Source organism: Dermacentor albipictus, chromosome 2 (genome assembly GCF_038994185.2).
Source record: "Dermacentor albipictus isolate Rhodes 1998 colony chromosome 2, USDA_Dalb.pri_finalv2, whole genome shotgun sequence".
Taxonomy (NCBI): domain Eukaryota; kingdom Metazoa; phylum Arthropoda; class Arachnida; order Ixodida; family Ixodidae; genus Dermacentor; species Dermacentor albipictus.
In genome coordinates, this window is record NC_091822.1 from 119,128,440 (window position 1) to 119,148,992 (window position 20,553).

At 44.2% G+C, this 20,553-nt stretch overlaps 2 protein-coding genes across 7 annotated transcripts in view; one reads left to right on the top strand and one right to left on the bottom strand.

Moving 5' to 3' along the window:
• Positions 1-2,299, top strand: part of sno (strawberry notch) — an 87,882-nt gene extending 85,583 nt beyond the window's left edge. The window contains exon 26 of the mRNA XM_065452612.2: positions 909-2,299. Within this exon, the coding sequence (XP_065308684.2) occupies positions 909-994 (86 nt within the window). The 3' untranslated portion in view covers positions 995-2,299. The remainder of the gene's footprint in view (positions 1-908) is intronic.
• Positions 2,300-4,119: 1,820 nt separating this feature from the next.
• LOC135918914 (RILP-like protein homolog) overlaps positions 4,120-20,553 on the bottom strand; it is a 33,732-nt gene continuing 17,298 nt past the window's right edge. The window contains exons 6-8 of one of the 6 annotated variants that reach the window (XR_010569826.2): positions 20,307-20,423; positions 13,110-13,204; positions 4,120-9,628 (exon numbers count right to left, since the gene is read on the bottom strand). Coding sequence is in view for 4 of the 6 variants with exons in the window: in XM_065452613.2 (XP_065308685.2) it covers positions 9,589-9,703; positions 20,307-20,459 (268 nt within the window). In the remaining 2 variants the exon portion in view is untranslated. Of the gene's footprint in view, positions 9,704-13,109; positions 13,205-20,306; positions 20,460-20,553 lie in introns of all 6 variants that reach the window. The other 5 variants (XR_010569825.2, XM_065452616.2, XM_065452615.2 and 2 more) reach the window with 5 other exon arrangements.

Below are 20,553 nucleotides of genomic sequence, written 5' to 3' on the forward strand. Positions count from 1 at the left end.
TTTACCGTTAAATATTTCTAATCCTTGGTGTTAGTTATACGTGCAAAAATGCAGCCAAGATTTATTGGTTTACTGTGATTTGTGCTGCCCTCTAAAATCTGGATTGCTGGAAATGTGATGCACCTGCTACCATATTGAAACACTAATTGAATGTATCAGCCTCACACATAAGACAAAGTTTGTGTGGGTGACATTGAGACTAAGGATTCTGGGCAAAAGACTTCACCTTATATTCTAATAAATGTGGTATGTAGGGAACGTTAAATAGCTTTTTTTTTTTTTTTTTTCTGGAGTTGGAAGTGTGATCACCACCAGCGTACAGACAGCCTACCTGCACAAGCGTTATATTACGTGAAGCGCTCATAATATTAGCGTTGCCGAACCAGCCACTGCCAACTAATTATTGCAGGGCATTTGGTAACATGGTTGTATGATGTAACATCGATGTAACATGGTTGCACAATGCTAAAGAATCTTACTGACGCTTTCTATTCTCCTAAAGCTGCGAAGCACCGACAATTCATGTTCTTTTGCCATTGTCACAGTATGTGTGGAGTGCACGGAACATAGGCAGTGTGCGCACAGCATGTGGTGCACAGCATCACGGTGTGATAGCACCACCATGCCAGTGCCACTATGCCGCTGTAGAGTTGTGCTTCTGTCTAAGAAACCTAGGCAGTTAAAAAGTCATTCAGAGCATTTCATCAATCTTGGCTCACTGTACTGCTTTCACACACTAAACCCCAAAGATTATTACTGGTGTAGTCTGTGTCCGCTCTCTTCAATTTTAGTCCTCTGTGACCATTGTGTTGTGATAGCAGTCGTTTCGTAATTTAATCTCTTGTTTCTCGAGTTCCATCATCACAACTGTGTCCTGGTGAGTGACTCAAGCTTCTTGTCTTGCCCAGGTACCATTATTCCAAGCAACTGCGTCGCCCCACTGGTGAACGTTCTCTCCCAAGACGCCGAGAAGACGAACTCCGAGACCTTTTGAGGCAGGGCCTGCTGTCTACTCCCAAGTGCAAGTGTGCAGACCTGCACTTCCCGCGTTGTTGTCACTGGGACGGCACTCTTGTCGTGCTTGGCAGCGGTGTTGGCAGCCAGGAAGGTTTTCTTCCTCCGTGGACTCTCTCCTCTGTGTGTTCATCGGGTGTATCGAATTTTTGTGCATGTATGTCACAGTGCCGCTCTCCTTCTGCTATACAGCCCTCAGAAACCCGTGATGTCAGTAGGGACGGGACGTTGCTTCTCCATTTTATGTCTCATTTCTCTTTCTCCCTCTTCTCTCTTTTCATTTGAAGTGAAGGAAGAAAGTCTGCTGCGAGAACCAAACCAACGCATTGCAACAAAAGAAAAAAAAAAGGGCTAGGAATGATGTTTCAATTTTTCTCACCCTCCTCTCGTATCCCGAGGGAGGGAAAAGTTTAGTAAGAGAGGATGTTGAAAAATGTGGAAGTCTCGTGTGTGTGTATGGTGTGATGAAAGAAAATGTATGTAGGAATGTGTATGTATGTATCATGATCGCTTCCCCTAGTGGAGGAGAGCACAAGAAAGGACAGCTTTTGTAGATAATTCTCTCACCTTATCTTCTGTTGTCATTTTTTTTTAATTCTTTTTTGTACTCACTGCCTTTTTTTTTAGATTCTTGTTGCTGTTCTATCTCACATTGCCGAGTGGCACCTTGTCAATTTTTTTTCCCCTTCCTCATGTGTTGTTACAGACCCATATGTTTTTGTATGTCACGAATCATTTTTGGAGAATGGGAAAGAGCTGTCATTCCCAATTACACCCATCTCATTTAGAACACTACGACACCCCATGCATTTTAGGACTTTCCACCTTATCTTTCCCTTTCATAATCCTCCGTTCTGAAAATGCCACTTTGTTCTGATCAGCCAGATTTGGCATAAATGTCATGCAGTACTCGGTTTAGTCAGACCAAGTCGTGTTTCCCGCCCCCAAGACAGAAATGACGTAACAATGATGAGATGGCAAGCGCAAGCTGGCAGGTGGCCATGTGTTTAGTGAAGTGTGTTTCATAACTATTTATTACTATCTAGCTCTTACAAGAAGACAGTGTTTACAGGCTCACTGTGTTTACTAGTAGTAAAACAGTAATGCTTCTTTGTCCTCCACCTCCTCCTCCTATGACTCAGTTTGGCAATTTTTGTTTATTGCTTCAGTCAGGAAAGGCAAATGAACAAGTTGATTTCAAAATTGTCATGCGGTTCCCCCATTCCCATGGAAATGACTCTGAGAACTCAAAGTTCCGAAATAAAAGGACAGTGCGAACCTCCTCTTCAGATGGTCTCGTCACACTCTGCCAAAGTGGCATTGACAGTTCTTGCCTGGCAACTTCAAAGAGTGGTGGTCTCTGTGAGAACAGGTAGGTTTAACCCTGGTGCTGGGTGTAGCTGCCAACTAAGCAGATATATTGTGAACCGAATTTTTTAAAAAGCTGCCTGGTTAAAGTGTACTTCTGTGGTGTTAACTTTAAAGGGACATTAAAGAGGAACATGATTTGAGCTGTGTTGGTAAAATAAAGTTCCACAATGCCAGAAAAGTCACTCTTACCGCAAGATGCTTGATAGGCCAGAAAACAATGTGAAACCAAAAGACTGGCGGCAACGCTTCGTTGAAATTCTCGTACCAGTTCACTGTGGTATTGGATTTCAATGCCATCTGCTAGGGCCTATTGAAATTTCTGTTTGTAGAAATGGACTATGTTGTGTTCTTAGAGGCAAAGACTGAACTTCAAATGTTTCAAGAACGTTTACTGAACCACAATGGCCATTATGCTAAAAAAATACTTGACACTGATAACACAGATTATCTTCTTTAGCATCCCTTTAATGTACACTGGCTTGTCAAAGTACATTATCAAAAGTGCCAAGAAGCTATTAGAGGCACCAACTACATTCCTGCGTTAAGAGTTGGGAACTGATCATTACCCAATTCATAATTGGGTTCATATCAAAATCCATCTCTGTAGAGCAGTAGGCATGCACATCAGGTTCATACAAAAGTACATTGAAAAACATCTAGGCCTAACTCTATTCTTAACTCGGGAGCTGCAGTCTGCATCAACTTTGAAGTTACTTTTTTTTTTTTTCTGTAGGAACAATCGATGAGCAGAGTTCTCTTCCATTGCTGCTGAAAGATCAGTTTTGGTTTATAGCATCTTGCACCACAAAGTTGCAAGGTTCTTAGATTTAAGGTAAAACTTTCTTGGCCTACCTACCAGGGTTGTAGCATGTTTTGCTGCTACGTTGCGATGATGTCAGTTTTGAACCTGCAAAGGAAGCCCATGCAGCTGTGCTGTCATTCATCTGTAACCATAATTGATGAACCAAAATTCTTTGGCTTCAGTGGGATAAAATTAACTGCATAGCTGCAAATGGGAGTCTGTGTAATGAAGCTTTGTGGAGTCGAGGTTCAGTTGCTGTGGCTGGTGTCGGTGTTTTCGCAATTCTCTGCAAGTGTTGGTACAGTCTGCTGCGGCTGAGGACTTGAGGAATGTGAAATCACTGTGCAAGATGCAAGGAAATGCCTAAAATACCACAATCTTGCAGTTCTAGACCTACAAGAGAGCCTGCATCAGTTGCCTTCAACATCCATTTCATTTTTGAATGCTGCTAGTCTTTTTGTGTTGAACCGAAAAACCTCCCTTGGCTTGTCACTTCCAATCTTCACTGTTACCACAAGCAGCTTTGGTGAATTTGGATTTATCGTTGTGAGCAACATCTATACACGGTAAGTCACCTAGCTGATCTTTGACAACAGCAGTCTACCAGTCGAACTTGACAATTCGATTCCTTCAGCATACTTTAAAACAAAATGATCCATGGGTATTTGACGGACAATATTGGCTGCACTCGCTTTTAATCGGCAGTACGTCTTCTGTGAAATGGAGCCATGATGCCTGTGCATAGAGTGCGAGTCACTGGTATAGCTGCATTTTATTTGACATGCTTCAAGAAGTTGCCTTTAGTTTCATGCCAAAGGCTCCTTTACACACTATGCAAATGTCTTCTAGAACAAGGCAAAAAGAACGTAGCTGACAGATGCCACATCCAAAATAATGCCCGAATAGTTTGATGCATGACAAAGCACAAAAGGTGTAGGGTGAAAAATTTTTATTGAAAGCATCGAGCCATATGCCAATACATGCAATCTGCTTTTCTTAGCTCCTGCTCTGTAAGACAATGCAAAAGCTTGCTTTTTCTACTACACCTTATCTACAAGTCCAATGAGGGTGATGTTGATTAAGTAGAATGATTATCTTAACACAGCATTATATTGACTGGTGTGCTAAAACTGCAAATGTCTACCATATTAGTAAGGCCTGCACTTGAGCGTGCACCTGTGGGAAGTTGTAGTCAAGTGGTGAACTGCCTTCAAATGCAGTTCATGAATAGAGAGGTAAAAAAAGATGTTCCAGTTACAAGTGTGCCTCTACTTGTTAACTAGTGTGATAAGCAAAGAACATTTCTGGCACTGCGGTGTTTTGGGGTCCACTGTAGCTATGGGCCCCTCCCACACACATTGGCACGTGACAGTTCTGTCTCAAGAAGATGCCAGCAAATTCCTGCAAACTCGTGTGACTAAGGTGCAACTACTACTACCTCGAACTCTGCACCAACAGTTGTACATTATGTGCAGAAACAACATAGGCTTGCACACACCAGTGCCCTTGGTGGCCAGCCATGTCCCTAAGGTACCAGCACAAACGGCACGACCTATACCTTGACAAAATTGGAAACGTAGTCAAAGGTAAAATAGATGCAGACAAAAAAAAAGCAAGACATTGCGACTGCCATTTTGTTGTGGTCGGCATCCATTCGACCTCCGACTGTGATTAATCCCTACCAGACAAGCCTTCATAAAAGTTTTTTGTCCATCACTTTAATGGACTTGATTGCAAAACATGCCTGCGGACCATCTAGACAGCCGTGGTCCATCGGGGCGAACCTTTTGCTCGGGCACTTTTCTTAGAGTTATCAGCTGAAAAAATAATGTGCAATTGTGCGAGGCCCCTTGCGTCCCATCACCAAGCTTTCTCAGACTAGGTTCGCTATCTGCCATGACTGCATGCATGAAGCTGAACCATTGCAATGTTAAGAGCTTGGGGCTCTGAAAAGGTAGCACACATTTCACCAGTGGTGCAAACACATTTCTTTGGTGACATAATCACAGCAACATGACGAGTAGTAGCTTCAACAGTAGATCTTCGTTATACATGGAATGTGCACACGCTTTTGCATGCTGACTACTGGTTGGCAGAAAAAAGTGGGGTTATGCACCAAAGTGTTGCAAACAGCATTTGTCTCAGCATTTTGTTAATGGACACTGCCTGCGTGCTACATAAAGAGCATAATGTGCTTCTAGAGAATCTCTGTGACACTCACTAACAAGCCATCAAGCTGTCAGTGCGGTTTTGAATAGCAGCATTTTGCCATTTGACTGTGACAACAGTTTTAAGACACTCATTATTATGGGAGGTACTGTGATAGTGAACGCCAACCACTGGTAGCAGCAAATACTCTTAGCACTCCAATTCATTAGAAAGGCTACAGAATAAGGGTGGAGGTTCCAATAAATTGGATCAAAATTAGCTGCAACAAATTATAATATAAAAGTAACACGCTTCATGTTGACTAAGGCAGAACTCCATTTATGTGAACTCAAATTCCATATTTCAAGTTCAATCTGAATAAGAATAATGGGATGCAGAGCTTAACTAGCGCAACTAAGAGTATACAATGTAAAAATGCTAGTAATTTGCAGACAGCAGGCAATCAGCAAAAATTAATGTTTACAGTGTCGTGAAAAATGTGAGTGATTCACTGCTGGACAGTCGTTCCTCTTGATTTACAATTGTGCTTGCTTGCTGAGGCGAGGGAAGACAGGTAAAGCTCATCTGGTTTCAAGCCATTACACACAGCCACTTGCAAGCTTGCCCGTGTGTCAAGCTTCTCTTAACATCAGAATGCACGGACAAAGTCGTAAGACAGTGTTGTACATGTACAAGCCACTGTAACACGAAGTTTTTCCTTTTAGCAATCCTAGCATCTCTGGCCAACAAACTCTTGACCAAACAATCTCGGTAACAAAGGTAATCACTTTCAGAACTGCAAGTTTGTTGAAGTCGCAGGCAAGTTAATTCAGTGATGATTTTGTCTTTATATATAGCACCCTTTCATGGTGCTTAAGACAGCTGCTTTTTGGGCAGTGGCAGCCATGCTTGGACACGTGGTGCTCCCTGCAGTTTGCTTATCGGTGCAACCAGCAAGTGCCTACTACAATTCAGCCTTGAGCATGGTGGCACACAGTTTTATTCAAGACACTGTGTATGAGCTTATTTCATAGACATACAGAATGGTTCAACAAGTCGTTTGTTTAGTAAAATCGGAAAAGCAAGGAAGTTGTTCTATGTGTCGCTAACCCCTAGACTTTAAATCTACACGACTAAATCTTGCACTATGGTAATTTGCTTAATTCGCATATGTACAGCAGCATTAAATGTCTCGTATGAAGTGAACGGATAAAAAGCAACAAATGAACGGACTTCAAGTTTATTCTTACACAAACACATTGCTATTTCTAAGTTAGCACACTTGTGTCTTGCAATGTTATTGTCATGGCAACTCACTGAGCCTTTTCCCCCGACAGCCACATTGTGTACGCAAGTTTCAAGCAGCATGTCCTAGCATAGGCTTTTTGCTCAATGTCCTAAACATATAACTTAAGATAATTACAAGAGCGCAAATAGACACTTTCACAACCACGCACACACTAGATACATCCCCTACACACAGCGCTCGCTTCTGTTTTATTGCTCGTATGCAAGCCCAAATTTATACAGAAGGCTAAGCATGCGGTGGAAAAAAAAGAAAAAGTAATTGAAGTTGCTATCAGAAAGGCAGAATATGTTGTTCACAGCCTTGAATACAAAAACGACACTTTTACAGGGAACAAAGTTACAGATGGTCCACTGACACTGCTGCCCATTCTTTCGAATGAAAAGGGCTTCTGAGGCCACAGATGCTGTTCTCGCACTTTTGCCAAGCATCTGCGTGTTATGAAACCGTGGCTCACAGCCAGAACAAGATGCGACATGCGCAACCAAGTACGCATACTTTTCTTTTTTCTTTGCATTTTGTGCATGCTCTTGTAAATCGATCATTCAAACATTGTTCGGTTTGCCCGGTGTACACTTTACTACAGGAAAGAGGAATTGAATAAACAACTCCAATAGAACATTTCACGAACATAGTCTCATAATTTTCCTCGCAGCCAAGTTTCCTGGCATTGCATATGCGACGGCATAGTTCCCCCCCCCCCCCCGAGTTTTTCAGGTGCTGAAAATACCGGTGGCATTCCATGCCTGCCCGCAACATTTAGAGTGTGGGAGAGTTTGTGGACATAGGTGAGCCGGCTTTTGGCTGCAGACTTCCCGACTTCGCTCATAATTGCCATTGCCAAGACACTACTGCAGAAGCTGAAACGTGTAGCAGATGAGGAGATGGCTGCTACGCAGACCTCAATTTGTGCCCTGTATCCACAAACTCTCCCATCGTCTAAAAAAAAAAAAAATCATGGGCAGGCCCGGAGTGCTACTGGTTTTTTCGGCTCCCAAGAAACTAGGGAAAGTATGCCCACGCACATGCGATGCCGGGAAATTCGGCTGCGAGAAAAAACATGAGATATGTTCATAAAATGTTCCACTGGAGTTGTTTACTAAATTCCTCTTTCCCACGGTAATGTGTACAGTGGGCAAACTGAACGATGTTTGAACGATCAATTATGAGAGCACACACAAAAAGTAAAGAAAAAAGATACATACGTGCACTTGGTTGCGCATGTCACATCTTGTGGCTGTGAGCCACGATTCCATGGCACGCAGACTCTTGGTAAAAGTGCAACAACAACATGTGTGGCCTTAGAAGCCCTTTTCATTTGAAAGAACGAGCAGTAGTGCGTCAGTGAACCATTTGTAACTTTGTTCCCTGCAAAAGTCTCTTTTTTGGATTCAAGGCTGTGACCAACATATTCTGTCTTTCTGACAGTGGCTTATAGAATTTTTTTTTTAGTTTGCACATGCTTAATTTTCTGCACATAAATGTGGGCTTGCATACTAGCAATCAAACAGAACTGAGCACTGTGTATGTGTGCTTGCGAGTGTGCCTATTTGCGCTCTTTTAATCATCTAAGATATGTTACCAGCCCAATAGCAAGTCCTTTTGGAATATATCTCGTAATCAAAAGGTAGTGTCACCCTTATCATTAACAATGCCTGCATGTCTGCATCAAATACTGCTTCAAAAGCACATTAAGGTCATACCTTATAAACAGTTAGTGTCTATACAGAAAGCGAATAACTTGCACTGTAGGACACGAGAAAATGACATTGCTGCCAGATGTGCATCTTATGAAACACTGTCCTACAGTTATTTCTCTACCAGACGAAAGTGAAATTATCTACTTGCAACAGTTAACAATTGTGCTCGTAAGTAGTGATAACAGATTAGATCTATTTTACCAAGACCATCTCTCTAGATAAGGTATTTTTCCAGTGTCTTGGACTTCATTAATAATTAAGGAGCAGTGTGTAATGCAACTCAAGCAACAACTACAACAAAAAAATGAAGCTTAACCGAAAAGGCTGCAGCTAAAATGCATTAAAAACTGAAAACAGCGAGACATTAAAATACATTAAAATAAATAAAACAAATCTACACAGAACATGACCTTTCATAACCGACAAAAAAAAAATAAAAACTATATAATGCAAGTTGCAAACACTGCATTCGGTCTCTGTTAAACTGCAGACAAAGCCATGTGCGTAACTTTGTGCACTGTGCAGTGCCTAGTTTGTATTGCTACATGCACAATATTTTGATACCTCCTGCAGAATTGTAAGTATACTTGAATGCGCACACATTTGAAAGCAAACACATGGAACAAGCTTCAACTGTGTTTTCAGTCATGATATTGCCACGTCTATTTCACAACACACTATGCCCACACTGGAATCGCAGCTAAATGGTGCCACACTAACTTAACTCACTGAAGCAACCACATTGAACCTCAGCTGCAACTACAGTAGGGGCTTTGTGGGTCACAAAATGTGCGCGGAAACAAGGCAATGCAAATACCTGTATCAAGGGGCTGTTCCACATGGTTGCTGCTTTTAAACTTTAGTTGCATATCGAGATGGACCTCTCTAAAACAGTGAAGCCACATTTGGCCCTGCCCACTAATCGTGACATTTTAATTCAATTTGAAGAGTCACTGTCACCTCTGCAACCTGCCACTTTCCTAGCTTGGCACGTCCACAAGATAATACACACACAATGCCACTGGGCTGCAATGGCAATGACACACGTTTCCTAGAGAGGGGGTGCGCGCATCACTTTCTATCCTTGCTGCACTTGCAAGCAACGAAAGCATGGCTTCACTGTAGCACTCTGGAATCCGGAGACAAGGCCGTGTGCAGTTCGAAGAACGGTGCGATGTCGACAAGGAACTCCATCGAGAGGCCACCGTGAGAGAGCAGGCCCCGCAGGAGACAGCAGACGAGGCCTCTCATCCCGGTTTGACGCGAGGCCACAGGACACTTGGAAAACTGAAACGTTCGGGCAAGATCTCTAAGCGTGGCTCCTCTCCGGGCATCTGCAGGTTGTGCATCACGTACTGGAAACTGAGGCAGGACGTGCGGTGGACAGGCAGGTGGATGGACAGGCAGGGCAGGCAGAGCAGGAAGCAGGCGCAAAAGGATAGCACAAAAGTGGAAAGGAAGAAATGAAGGTACATGCACTCGGGCAACCAGAATGACCCTACACTTTGTTAGCACACCCTCTATCAATCATTGTGCCTTCTGAAACTTGAACACAGCTAAGCAGCCAACACTGCGTAAGACAGCAGACAAAGCCTGAACTGGGTGAATGTGATGGCCTGTGAGTGTGCCAGGGCTCAACATTTAGAAAAATATGCTGAAACAAAGGTTATGTGTGCTCTTCCGATTTTAAGATAATGTGCCAACTTATTGCGGAGTTCCCAAGAGTTTCTCCCTATGTCACACCCTCTTTCGTGAGCAATGTTCAAGTACTGGGCAATGAAAGACAAGAAAAAGGAAAAGCTTTTGGCTAACTTTGGTTTTCGAACTACTCCCTTCCTATTCAGTGTGCTGAAGTGTTGGCTTATCTACATGCCAGCAGTGTGATGGCATGTAGATGTGCCAACATTTAGTCATTCACACTTCAACACTCTGCAACACAGGTTAATTGTGAATCGCCAAGCGTGCATAACATGGTGGTGATTGCAGATGTCCACAGCGTATCTGTATGCACAATGCATAAACAAGTGGTGTGCACCAAGAAATGGCTAGCTGCCAGATAAGCCTAGAATCTCAGCCAGAAATTTCCAGCTTATTACGGGGACTCGTCTGCTGCTCCTATCATTTATAAATTATAATCTACTGTGAAGACGGGCAACAGTGATTTTGGGGCCATTATATGTTCGGTGTCCAATTTCTTATTTTTTAGATGTTTGTTATGCATGCTGTACATTTTTCCTCAGTATTTTTTTTTTCTACGCCCCTTACCTCTTTCCCAACTGGTGCCAAGTATGCCACATCGATAATGATTAGTCCAAGCATTGATGGAAACCCATATGGTCACAATGAAATATGCCTAGATTTCTAACAAGGCTGCCATGCAGAAGCTGGAACATTATCCTAGTTTTACGTCACATGGCCGGAATCATTGCTTTTATCTTCTACCATTGAAAATTGTGTTACGTGCGACTGCAGGTGAGTTCTTAATGCTGAAGCCTCGATTTATTATTGAGCACTGCCAGCTCATTCTAGAAAATGCAGCTGTGCTAGTGATACCTGCTTTCTTTGACACTCAGCACAAATGCACAGGACAGTCTCATACATTGGCCCGTACCACATTGGTCAACATTCCTGAACGAATAGGCATTTTCTTAAACCAATTATTACTCATCCCTGTCATTTGTACCATTAGCACAGTGTGCCATACGTTCGTGTACAAATACACAGGCATCACCTGGGTGCCTATAACAGTTGTCATGTGCTCCGATAAAGGTTTAGTGAGCAAGACAAACCATTTGCTTCCTTGCTTAGATATTATGGAAATCTGCCTCGTAGAGGTGGCTCTCTATGACTGGATTACTGCAGTCTAAATGGCTCTCGGTTAAACGCTACCTCAGTTGAATACAATCAAAACTTCAGATGAAATAAAATACAGTGTCCTGCATTCGCTGGAAGGTAACAATGCAAGGCAGATTCCTTCTGGAGACTCAACAGGAAAGCCAAGGTGGACAGAAAAAGTATACAGCTAGGACAGCTAGAAACAGAAAATATGCGTAGTCACGAAACAGACTCTGTCTACGTTGTGTTATACACACCAACTCGCATAAAAACACTGCTAGCAATTGTTAGCATGGCAGTTTTGCAGTGATTATACAAATGCTCACATAAGTCACATAGTTCCTCCTGTGACACACTCGCACATGGATACAGAGCAGGCAATGCTAAGCACCGCCACCAGCAAACAGAAGGGAACAAAAGGCAAACTTTAAACGCTCATTTACTAATGTTATTGCATCTTATTTGCTGTATTATGCAGGCACATGCAATATAACACAGTTTAGCTGTCATTATGCATGTTAGAAAGGAGTAAATTTTGTTAAGCAACAATTTTAAGAAATGAAAAAAAAAAAGAGAAAGAACAAGACACATCTTTAAAATACGTGGTTTAAGGAAAAGGAGTGAAAGAATAAAAGATGTCTATACATGTGCCAGTGCTTATAGAGTTTCACACAGCAAACAGCCATTTCATTTCCTAATTTTGCGCAATCCTGTGTAGTTATGTGCAAGACCTACCCAATCGCATGTTATCATGTGGAGAGCTGAAGGCAAAATACTGCTTTGTGATATAATATAAACCTGTCACTGCTGCTCTGTTTTCCTGCAGGCCTTTGCCAAAATTATTTTTGGATACTTATGTGCAGCGTAAAGCCTGTAGTCAAATATTTTCCCACTCAGTGCATGCAGGCGGTACAGTGAGATGACTAAATGCATGATATTGTCTACGCATGCACACAGAACCATGTAATCAAGCTTTAGGAGAACCCCCTATACATTCACCTTTAGTAGCTCATGCAATGCAAAAGTTGGAGAAGAGTGCATGTATGCTTCTCCTTGCAGTTACATATCTTATTTCTGTCGCTGCTCACCCTGTTTTTTCCTATTCAATGTGCTCATGCCTTGTTGCTACGCAAGTGTTTGTTTAAAATGTGCAATAACAAGAAGTGTCATGCGCACATAAAGAACAGAGAAGCCAAGATGGGAACAATCAAAGGATGAGGGGGGGGGGGGGGTTATTTTCGTGTGTGTATGTGTGTGTGTGTGCAGCAGACAGAGCCAGTACGCTCTGCCTGCTGAATGAGCATGAGTGGCATCCCAACACTATTCCTTCACCGTGCTAACATCCCTTGAAAGTTCTCCATTAGCCTGCGGTAGGTAGCGGCTGCACTAGCTAGATGACAAACTACAATCTACAATTAGGTAATTAACAAAATTTGCCGATATTATAACTGACTGCTTTACAGCATATGTTGCACATGCGCAATCAATCAATAGCCATTTAGTGGTACGAACCCAGTAGGAGCTCTATAATTCCATGAAGGAAACTGTACTTGACATCGTGTGAAAGACTTAATCTTAGCCATTGAATCTACGACAAAGCTTATCTCCAGATGTAACAGCTGCCGTTTGCAACAAAATGAGAACTCAAGATAGCACAATCAGCTACACGCATACAGCGAGAAATAATGGTTTAAATTAAATGCCGCAGTTTCAATAAGGAACTTTGGAAATGTAAACTAACAGCTGATAAGAAAACAAGCACAATGTGAAACTCGATAAATGCCCTTAAACTTTAAGATAATGTGGGATGACGGCAACGCTACAAGGCTCTAATGCTACCTCCAGGGACAACATGTTACCATGTTCAGGCACACAGAAAGCACACGGAAGAGGAGAGGGTATGAAAGGCCCTCGGCCAAGCAGTGATGCCTACCAGTCAAGGGGGGGATGACTGCTGCGAGCTGCCTTCCTTCAAGGTCCAAGATACGGCAGCAAACTCATCCTCTAATTTTATTAATGACCCGGAACCTTTGTCACCAAACAAATTTCCAAATTAGCACCATTCCAATTTTGAGGCATAGTGTGGGAGAATGAGTGCATCAAGTGGTGTTGAAAAAGTATTGTCAAAACAATCAAATAAAGAGAAAACAAAAGTTAAAAAACCTTGACTAACACACAAAGGAAAAAAAATAAACACGCACTAGCTAGGGTTCCAAATGAGAATGACACTTCATGAACAATGAGAAAGAGAAATAGCCTATTTATAAAGACCATTGACTAAAGGTCTCTATTCTTTAGAATGTGTTCAACATTAGTAAAATAAACTTCAGCATAACAATTTCATGATTATCCATAATTACGCAGAATGTAACCACCTTTACACATAACACCAGTAAACCGTTAGCGAAGAAGTGCGTCACAAAATATGTATTAGTCACCACAAAGCTCTCACACACGTTACTGATCCCAGGAAAGATGAAGCCAGCCCATGCATGCAATGACAGAAGCTAAGGCAAGCAGCTTCGATATGCATGCTGAGGTTTCCCCTGCTGGAAATGACTTAGTGATATTAGGCAATAAAGACACAGTGCACAAACACTGTACTTTGCCACATTTGTAATGACTGCAAAAAGCGATATTGGAGCCAAAGTAAGCCTAATGAGGACGCTCCACTTGAAAGCAAACTTTTTTACTCACAGACAGATCATTAAAAAATTTGGAAACCTTGTGCATTTTGTTGTGCTGATTCCAAAAATGTAACCAGTCTTTTCGTAGAACAAGTTGTACTTGATATACTGTGTAAACTGGGCTCTTTTGTTTGGGAAAAAATTAGCATCCTAACCACTGAACACAGTAGTTAGAATACAGAAATAATTTGGAATGTCTAAGGTGCGCTCTAAGGTATAAAACAATGTCCTAGGTCAATCTGATCTAGAGTTAGAGCCAATTAAAGATGCTTGCAGAAAAGGCCATCTTGAAATGCGAACCATATGACTCACTAAAAAAAAAAACAGTACTGAAAAAGTTATTACACTAGTATTGAGCTTAGCGCATACTCCATGTATTCATCGTTTAGGTAAAAAGCATAATTATTACGATAAATAAAATTTTCTCTCTGAAATTGCAAGTGTGTCAAAATTCCTTTTTTTTTTAATCAAGGAAAAACATTTCAAAGCATCTTTCTCTGGACAAAGCTTATCAAGTCTGAAGGGTCTCGGAATCTTGTGGAACTTAAGGGCCTCGGAAATGTGAAAATGACATGAAAATATGACAATTTTCTACCTTAGAGTGCAACCTCCCCCATAAAGGTATCGCATAGTTTTCTTAACAAAGGTGTCACTAATTCACTACATAAACGCATATTTTGAACTTAGCACACTGAAATTTTCTTAAAAGTACTTCATTGCACTTTTCACTTCCATGTCTCTGTACTGTATGTTACATTATTATTCATTCATGTGCAAGGACATAAGCAGTGTAAGGCTTGGAAGGTGTGGCAGTGCTAGTCGTTCACTTGCGTGACTTTACTTTTGTGTGCTGCTGCAAGCAAATGTCATGTTTAACTTACCGCATGCTCCAAGCAGTCACATGACTGTGTGTAGTCAAAAGGTGAACGTTCTTGCAAGTGCCAACCGTTTGGGGCAATACATATTCATCATCCTTCATGCTCAAACATATGCATTGTCCTTGCCACTTTTGTGGCCTCATTCACCGACACTCAGCAGTTTACACACCTATATGTGCCTACCTTCTGCAAGCATTTGCAGAAATATGCAATGGTATGTCAGAACCCTATAATACAATGGAAAATATTGCTTTTGTTGTGCAGCAAGTCAACATCCTGAACGGAGATATCTCCACGTGCCCTGCCACATGGCGTTGCTTATTGAAAATGATGGCACGCACTTTAATGCACAGGTTGTTAGATATGGAGCTGTTTCCTGCGATTACTTCGAGTTCCCCAAACCACTTCGAATCGCAGCACAGCTAATTGAGGAATGCCGAAGCAGGAAAGCACATTCCAGAGGAGCGGCCGAGCAAACAAGTTTAAGGCAACAAGTTCACGTGCCAACAAGTTCGTGCGCCGCCGGGATTAGCAGGTGGGCCTCCGACAATGGAGCATGAGCAGCCCTCCCCTTCTCCTCGTTAGAAGAAGTGCATTGCCAGTCTGCGAGGCAAGACCGCAGAGAGCCGCCAGGTGTGACACCGCGACATGGGCGCCTACCATTGGCTGAAAGTGGCGTCATCGGAGCGGACTCTCCCATTGGTCAAACATGACGTGACTTACAGTGCTCGAAGGGCTTATAAGAAGCCTTCCAGAGATGCTGGGACATTCCCTGATTCCCTGATTCACCTCTCTCGAACTTCTTGCCGCGGGCCGCAGTGTCCGAGTTGCTGCTGGCCCGTAATGACTGTACAACTGTTACTTGACGTCTCACCTCCTTGTAAATAATGTAAAATAAATCCTCCCAAGTTTTGTTTTCATCCCGACGTCCCGTCCCTCAACCCCTACATCTGGTTGGCAGCGGTAGGATCGCCTCCGAATGCAGCAGCTGGTGGCAGCGCTACGGATAAACCTTCGTCAAGAGAGATCCTAAGGAACCGGGAAGAGCGAAGAAGAGAGAGCCTTCGTCGAAAGAGGTCCGAAGAAACTGGGAGTAGCGAAGAAGGAGCGAGCCTTCGACCCAGGGAGTCCGGAGGAACCGGGAACAGCGGACGAATGAACCGGATGGCAGGGTGCTGCAACCGTAAGTGAGCGCGTGGTTTTTTTCCTTATGATTCGCCAGACTCAAAGGTTGTGTGTTCAATTTTGATAGTTCTGGGAATCGGGAGTTTGATGCATTGTGTGTTTGCACAAATTAATTAAGGAAAACAGTTTTAACCACCTGTCGGGGCAGCTGCCATGGATCTTAGAAGGTTGACGAGGTTAGACTTGTTGTTGGTGTGCGACGATTTGGGAGTTGAGGCGGACGAACGGATGGAAACGCCAGCTATCATAAAGGCGATTCAAGATAGTGGCAATGATGATAAAAGCATTAACCTTGCTTGGGAGGTGATACAGGAGCCACGGGAGCGTGTGCGACGTGTACGTTTGCGAGAGCGTCGTGAACTTAGGAGTGAGCTGAGGCGTGAAGAACGCGAGAATGAACGGAAGCATGAGCTTCAAGAACTTACTCTTAGGTGTCAGCGTCACGAACGTGAGAATGAACGCGAACGTGGGTATCAGGAACGTAAGCTTGACCGTGAGCAAAAGTATGAGAGAGAGAAGGCAGCACTGATCAAAGAGATACAGCATTGTGATCAGTTATTGGCACAGAGACAACGGCTGTCTGAGAATTCTGTAGATAGTACAGAGCGAAAGAATGAGGAAGTGTCTAGCAGATTTTCGCCAAAAGCCGACGAGAAGAGTAGTGCCTGTGAGATTGGCTGCCGATTCATAAGTGAAGGGAAAAGGCTAGCTGCTAACGATGCCTTAGTGGCAACAGAGGCCGTTAAAGGCCAGAGTGAGAGCGACGAGGTGCTGTGCCAACAGATGACTGTGGAGACAGCTAGGCCAGCTGCGAACAAATTGGCACAGTTACCGCGTGTGTGCGTCGCTAGTAAGGTTAGCGAGGTTGCTAGCGAGGAAAAGGGTACTGTTGACGCGACAGACGCGAGCACCCATGTAGAGCCAGATCTGCGTGCAGAAGTGAAGTGCGAGCTGGACGATGCAGTTGAGAATAGCTCTCGGGGTGGCGAGCTCCGTAGCTCACGAGAGAACAACTGCATTGTTCAGGGATCGGTGCGGCTCTCCGCCAGTCTAGATAGCCTAGATAGGGATGATTCAGTTGTTAATCATTCGGACTGTGCGCGTGAGACAGCGATCGATACCGACGGGCTGTGTGCCGATGCACAGCGTGCGCTGGGCAATGTAGCAGAGGGCAGTTCGCAAGAGTGCGAGTTGTCTAACTCGAGTAAAGCCTGCTGCATTGTGCCAGAGTCGGTTAAGCTGTCCGCCAGTCGAGGCAAAGAGAGTGTAGATTTAAATGTAAATCACTCAGACTGTGCGGGTAAGAGACCGATCCGGGCCGACGAAATGTGTACCGGCCAGCACGAGGCACGAGAAGGCGACATAAAAGTGAGTGCGAAGAGAAAGCGCCGTAAAAAGAAGCGCGGTAGAGACCGAAAGTCGGTAACTAATGTAGCGCCGCCAAAGATGGCGAGAACCCCAAATGGGCAGGGCGCGAGGAGAAGAAAGGTGCGGTCGTTACTGACGATGTTGACGCATCGAAAACGTTCGAGCCACCGGTCAAAAGGAGACCGCGAAGAATGTTATGCACGGACGCGGACAAAGGGCACGAGGCTGTTAAACTCCTCGTCGTTCCGTAGTTCTTTTCATAGCTCAGCGTGCAGTTCGAAGAAACGCAAGGTGGCAGGACGAGACCAGGTGGGGAGTAGCGACGAGGTCAGTCGAGGTCCTGTTGAAAGCGGGGCGGGAGGACGCAAATTGGCAGGAGACCGTAACGTCTTGGGGGAGCTGATACTGAATCGGCCCTTTTGTTGTCTCTCGGCAGCCAGAGTAGCTTTGAGACCACGCCCACCTCGAGTCAGACTCAAAGTATGAGTCAGCTGAAAATGCTTGGAACGGGATGCCAGGAGAGCTCCCGTAGAAGTAATTATTTTTTTTTATTCTTTGGGGTTTTACGTGCCAAAACCACTTTCTGATTATGAGGCACGCCGTAGTGGAGGACTCCGGAAATTTCGACCGCCTGGGGTTCTTTAACGTGCACCTAAATCTAAGCACACGGGTGTTTTCGCATTTCGCCCCCATCGAAATGCGGCCGCCGTGGCCGGGATTCGATCCCGCGACCTCGTGCTCAGCAGCCCAACACCATAGCCACTGAGCAACCACGGCGGGTCCCGTAGAAGTAAAGCATATTGTTTTGTTTTTATTTTTGAACATCGGAAAATTTCGCGATTTGAGACTAGGTTTTCTTTCAAGGTGTAAGGTATGAGCTTTGTTTATGTTTTCGTTTGAGAAGCTCAAGATCTGAAAGATGAGGTTTGTGTAAACATGTAGTCTCGCGAGATGCTCATTAATAAGTAGATAGGCTTTTTTTTTTTGTGTGTGTGTGAGTAACCTGAGGGTCAAGGTTACTGTTGAGAGGCCTATCGTAACGCGCGTGTGTTTTTTTAACCTTCTTTCTTTTTAAGTGTTGAATTTTCTAAGGTTAAGCGCGTAGATTTTCAGTGAGTGCATGATTTGCACGGAGAAGCGTTCTTAGTTCCATTAGCGCGTGTCCTGTGTGGACGGAAGGAAGCAGACTTTATGACTGGGTTGCTAGTGTGTGTGGAGGGCAGCCGTATTCTGACTTCTCTGATAAGTACGCGTGGAACGAGTTATTAAAAGACGCATTATTTTGAGAGTTCTGCGGAGTGTGTAAGTCCCGCAAGTTTAATTGTTCGTTTATCTCACGTGTCCTGTAGGACTTTCAGGGAAGAAACGTGAGTAAGCGTGATGGCTAAGTTTGCCTACAACGCAAGTACTACGCGTTCTGTTTAGTGACCACAAGGCTAGTGCGCTTGTGATTACGCACTTGTGAGGTTGACCAGATTGTTCAGTGGCACCAATACGTGCGATAAGTACGCCACTACGATAGATTGGAAACATGCTGTTCGTGTAGTTAGGCCACTTAAGTTATGTTCGGCTGTTTTCATTTGTTGTTTGCATCGTCAACGACCCTTTTGTTTTGCAACAGCAATAGTACTCTGGTCTTGTCGGCAATCGAGGAGAAATGGATAGCTGTTTGGAAGGGTGGTTGGAACTGCTTTGTCAAAATTGGGGAACTAAAAGATGAGGGTTGATTTTGACTCAGTAATAGCCTGGCGAGTCAGGGATGAAGAGCCTGCGCTTACGCGTGGTGCAGCGCTGTGTTGTTTGGTTTGTTTGACGTATGTTCTCCAGGGCCCAGGATCCCGAGGGTTGTCAAACGAGGCTCGACCCCAGTACCCTGCAGCTTCTTTCAGCGTTCCTCATGGCCAGCGAATTGAGTTCACCGGCCATTCAGAACAACCGGGGCGAGGACGAGCTGTTAGATATGGAGCTGTTTCCTGCGATTACTTCGAGTTCCCCAAACCACTTCGAATCGCAGCACAGCTAATTGAGGAATGCCGAAGCAGGAAAGCACATTCCAGAGGAGCGGCCGAGCAAACAAGTTTAAGGCAACAAGTTCACGTGCCAACAAGTTCGTGCGCCGCCGGGATTAGCAGGTGGGCCTCCGACAATGGAGCATGAGCAGCCCTCCCCTTCTCCTCGTTAGAAGAAGTGCATTGCCAGTCTGCGAGGCAAGACCGCAGAGAGCCGCCAGGTGTGACACCGCGACACGGGCGCCTACCATTGGCTGAAAGTGGCGTCATCGGAGCGGACTCTCCCATTGGTCAAACATGACGTGACTTACAGTGCTCGAAGGGCTTATAAGAAGCCTTCCAGAGATGCTGGGACATTCCCTGATTCCCTGATTCACCTCTTTCGAACTTCTGGCCGCGGGCCGCAGCGTCCGAGTTGCTGCCGGCCCGTAATGACTGTACGAATGTTACTTGTCGCTCACCTCCCTGTACATAATGTAGAATAAATCCTCCCAAGTTTTGTTTTTTCATCCCGGAGTCCGTCCTCCAACCCCTACAAGGTAAGGGAAGGCTGGTGATCTCGGTGGGTAGAAGTTCAAAAGTTACGCAGCACTGCTGAAATGCAATTAGGAACATCTAGTGTGCTTAGGGTTCCTTTAACTACAATTCCCTACGCAATATTTTAGTTCCTAGCTCAGTTGTCATCAAAGTTTCGTCGTCCCTCCACACTGGCGAAAGTGGCAGTCTCTAGCAAGGGGGATTTGAACCACGATGACATAATATATCCCGAAAAACACTTGGATTATCATGCCCGAAAATGTGGTTGCATTTCTAAACTTTCAATTCAAATTGTCAACAATTTGCTGCACTGTAACAACTGCATAAACAGTACTTGATACATTCGAAGAAGGCCAGCAATTCAAGCACGCAGCAGCTAAAGACCAGGTACATTTCCAGCAGGGTTTCTCTCGTACAACCAATCAACAAAGGGGAAAAGAAGTGGAGGTAATAAAGAGGTGCTCACAATTTGCGAATGCCGGAGGCCTTTCCGTAGGAAAAAAGCTTCTCCTCAGGCTCCTGGTTGATGGGTCCCTGGACGGGCCGGTCTTCGTCCCTGACCGGCGATGGTGGGTCAACCGGCCTGGTCAGAAGCGAGGTTGCCTCATGAGCCCACCACCTTCCGTGGAGGACAAGGCCGTTCATCAGTGCACAGCCGTGTCTATTTCTTTCTCTCATTGCCTTACAGCTTACGCTCTTTGAAAGAGACAGTG